A 3,270-nucleotide genomic window follows, 5' to 3' on the forward strand; every position below is an offset into this window, starting at 1 on the left:
AAAGGAAAGCAGAGGATAGGTTGGAATAAGTAATAATATAGAAGTCTGCCCCATACATAGCCTTGGCACTCAAATTCTGGCTTTATCAGAAGCAAGAATGAAGAAGTAAGTTTGTCCATGGCTATACACCAGTGAGTACCCATACCCAGCTTTGGTTTTTCAACCCAGAGTTGGGTTAATCCAGGAGATATTTGCATTCCTTGCCAGGTGTTGACTTTCATGAAATACTGAAGTATTGAGACTCAGGGTGAGCCAATCTGTGAGGGGAGGGAGGGAAGACCTCACTGGAGTTCACCTTTTGCCCAAAAAAAAGAACCCAAAGGGGGAAACCAAGGAATCAAGAAAAAAAAAAACCGAAGGGGAACGGGGGAAGGCAACAAGGAAAAAGAAGAGCCCCTGCAAGCCGGCAAGTAAGCCATCTATAATTGCATGGGAGAGAGTGATATTTCATTGACTACTAATCTGTTAATTTCCTGCCTCATGTATTCGAGATTTCTATTTATTCAATATTAGTAGCTTCATCTTTATGCTGTCTTCGGATTCTTTAAAAACAGCATCAACAGAAAACATAAACTGTAGGCAAAGACATGATTAGTTAGCTCATTTCTCTCAGCCCTTGAGCATATTAGAAGAGGACCAGAAGTAAAGAAGACACTTAAAGTCACCACACAGGGCCTGGTACTATGATGCTAAAACACAATGCAATCTCTTTTTCTTGCCACTTTGGATATTTTAGAGTTAAGAGAGACAATGATTTGCCTAACTTTGTGCACGTTTTACAGTGACTTTGTGATATGAACATGACTGAAAATAAAGAAAAAAAATGTGTAAACTGATTTCTTTAAAGAAATCTATGTAAAAAATGATCAACTCATTTATAGAAATAAACTTCTTATTTAAAAGTTTAAAATATAAAGACATCAAGATGTGTCTAAACCACGAGTTTGCACTTACCACAAAGTTATAGTAACACTGTATAAAAAAACCAAACCCTCAGTGCTAAGAGACAGCTGAGGCACTGAACCCTCATGGAAGGATGGGCAATAAGACCTGCACCTACACTTGGTTCATATTTTAGGGCATTTCAATGTCACAATGACTTTTCATTCATGATTAAATTATATATATTGAAAGAGGAATGTATCTGACATTATCCCATGAGCTTCAAAGATCATCATAAATGTGCTCATCAAAGGTAGGGAGTAGAATTATTCCACAAGAAAAAAAAGAATCTTGGACTGTATGATAACAGAAGCAAAGAGACTCTTTCCAATTTCTGGCTATTATTTGTATAGTAGCAGTAAACATTATTGAGTAAGTGTCTCTAGAAGGAGGTAGAGTCATTTGAGTATATGTTCCAGAGTGGTAGAGCTGAATGCTGGAGTAGTCACATTGATTCCACAGTGACTGTACAGAGTGGGGAGTATAAGGTGTTTTAGTTTGCAGTATAGGGGGTTTGGGCACTTCGAAATGGATCTTCAGCATGCAACAAACAGCTGCTAGAATCAAGGTCTTACAGTTACCTGACTGATGCCTTACATTGTTGAGTCTTGTTCAATTCAGAAAACAGAATTGAGAGATTCCCTTGCCAGCTGATCATTAATGCTTTTCTGTTGGTGAAGACAAGAAAGTGCTTTATGAAGACTGTATTTTAAACTCAACAGAGGTTTAAATGTCTCTACCATAGAATAGGCCAACAAGATTCCTGCTTACCACAACATATAAAGTTTTTGACATAGATATTCAGTACATAGCATTCATATTTCAAGGGGATTTATGTTGGTTACAGGAACATGCCAAACAATCTCTCTACACTACAGAGATTTCTTACTGAATCAACCCCTTGAAATTATCAAGTACCACGGGATTCCATGTTGCTTGATATTGGCCCAGGTACCCAAACCCAATCACTCTATAGAACATGAGTGACTTCATCATATCCAAAGGAATATGAAGGATGATGCGTATCAAAGAAGGTCGGTGTCTGTAAAAGCCTAAAACTCTAGGTCAGGGTAATGTTTCTGGAAAGGCAGTAAAATCAAGTTCAGATTATTATGAATAACCTCAAACTTATTCTAACTGACATGTATAGACACTAGATAAATAAATCAGTTGTATGGAAAGTAGTTTAATAACATTTTTGTCAACGTATAAGATTTACACTTATGTGGTAGCACATTTGGATGTAAATATCTCTTCCATTCTGAGAAACTGAAATTCTGCTGCACAACACAGGCAGAATTTAAAGACACATATTCATACTACTTAAGACTATGAGAGGAGTTTTGGTTTCGTCAGATGCTTATGTGAATTTTACTGATAAAATTCATATTATAAATTATTCAAAGCTACTCCAAATAGTTCAAGTCTCTTTGAATCCAGAGATAATTCTGTCACTATGCATTAATACAGTTTTCCTTTCTTTAATGTTTTATTACAGAGAAACATGTAAATGGGAGTCAATTAGGATCATTTTCTTTATAGAGAAGTAGGAAGAAAAACAGACACTCAGAAAGATTATTTCTGTGTAAATCTTCAGGCTAGTCTTCACTGTCATTTCAGTCCCAGGGCAGCTTCCTACTCCTTCAGGGTTTCTGACACACTCAGGATGTGGTTGCAATGCTGTGTCTCGCACAGTAATAGACTGCAGAGTCTTCAGAAGTCAGGCTTCTGAGCTCCAAGTAGACAGTGTTGGAGGATGTGTCTGCAGTCAATGTGGCCTTGCCCTGGAATTTCTGATTGTATTTAGTATTACCATCTCCAGGAAAAATCCTTGCAAACCACTCCAGGCCCTGACCAGGACTTTGCTTCACCCAGTGAATATAGTAATAACTGATATCGTCAGAGGCCCTGCATGACAATTTCACTGAGGTGTCAGGACCCACAAGCTCTGGCCCAGACTGGTGCAGCTGATCTTGGGAGTGGATACCTGTAGAGAAAAGACAGTTTAGGTATCATTGTCACCTCAGTCCTTGTTTCATCTTCACATTTTGAACTGGTATTCCCCTTTACCTGTAGTTAGTAACAGGAGAAAGAGAGTGATCCAGCTCCACTCCATGGTAAGGACCTGTGTGCTCAGTGACTGTGGAGATGACACTGATCATATGTTGTTCTGGGGTGTGGACATCTCTGTATTTACCGCCATAGACTCATGTGATTTGTATATTCATGAACAGTGTGCCTCTTAGATAAGATTTAGAAGGAAGAGGTAGTTGATATTGGGTCAGGCAGTAGGATGCTAAAGTCCAGTTCTAATCTTGTCTGAGGAAA

The 3,270-nt window shown here is 38.4% G+C and overlaps 1 gene segment (V, D, J or C); it reads right to left on the reverse strand.

Moving 5' to 3' along the window:
• Positions 1-2,603: 2,603 nt before the first annotated feature.
• Positions 2,604-3,058, reverse strand: LOC102002228. The segment is given in 2 exon segments: positions 2,604-2,929; positions 3,013-3,058. Coding segments are annotated over 2 exon segments (372 nt in total).
• Between the last annotated feature and the right edge of the window lie 212 nt (positions 3,059-3,270).

The sequence above is a fragment of the Microtus ochrogaster genome, chromosome 1 (assembly GCF_000317375.1).
Source record: "Microtus ochrogaster isolate Prairie Vole_2 chromosome 1, MicOch1.0, whole genome shotgun sequence".
NCBI lineage: Eukaryota > Metazoa > Chordata > Mammalia > Rodentia > Cricetidae > Microtus > Microtus ochrogaster.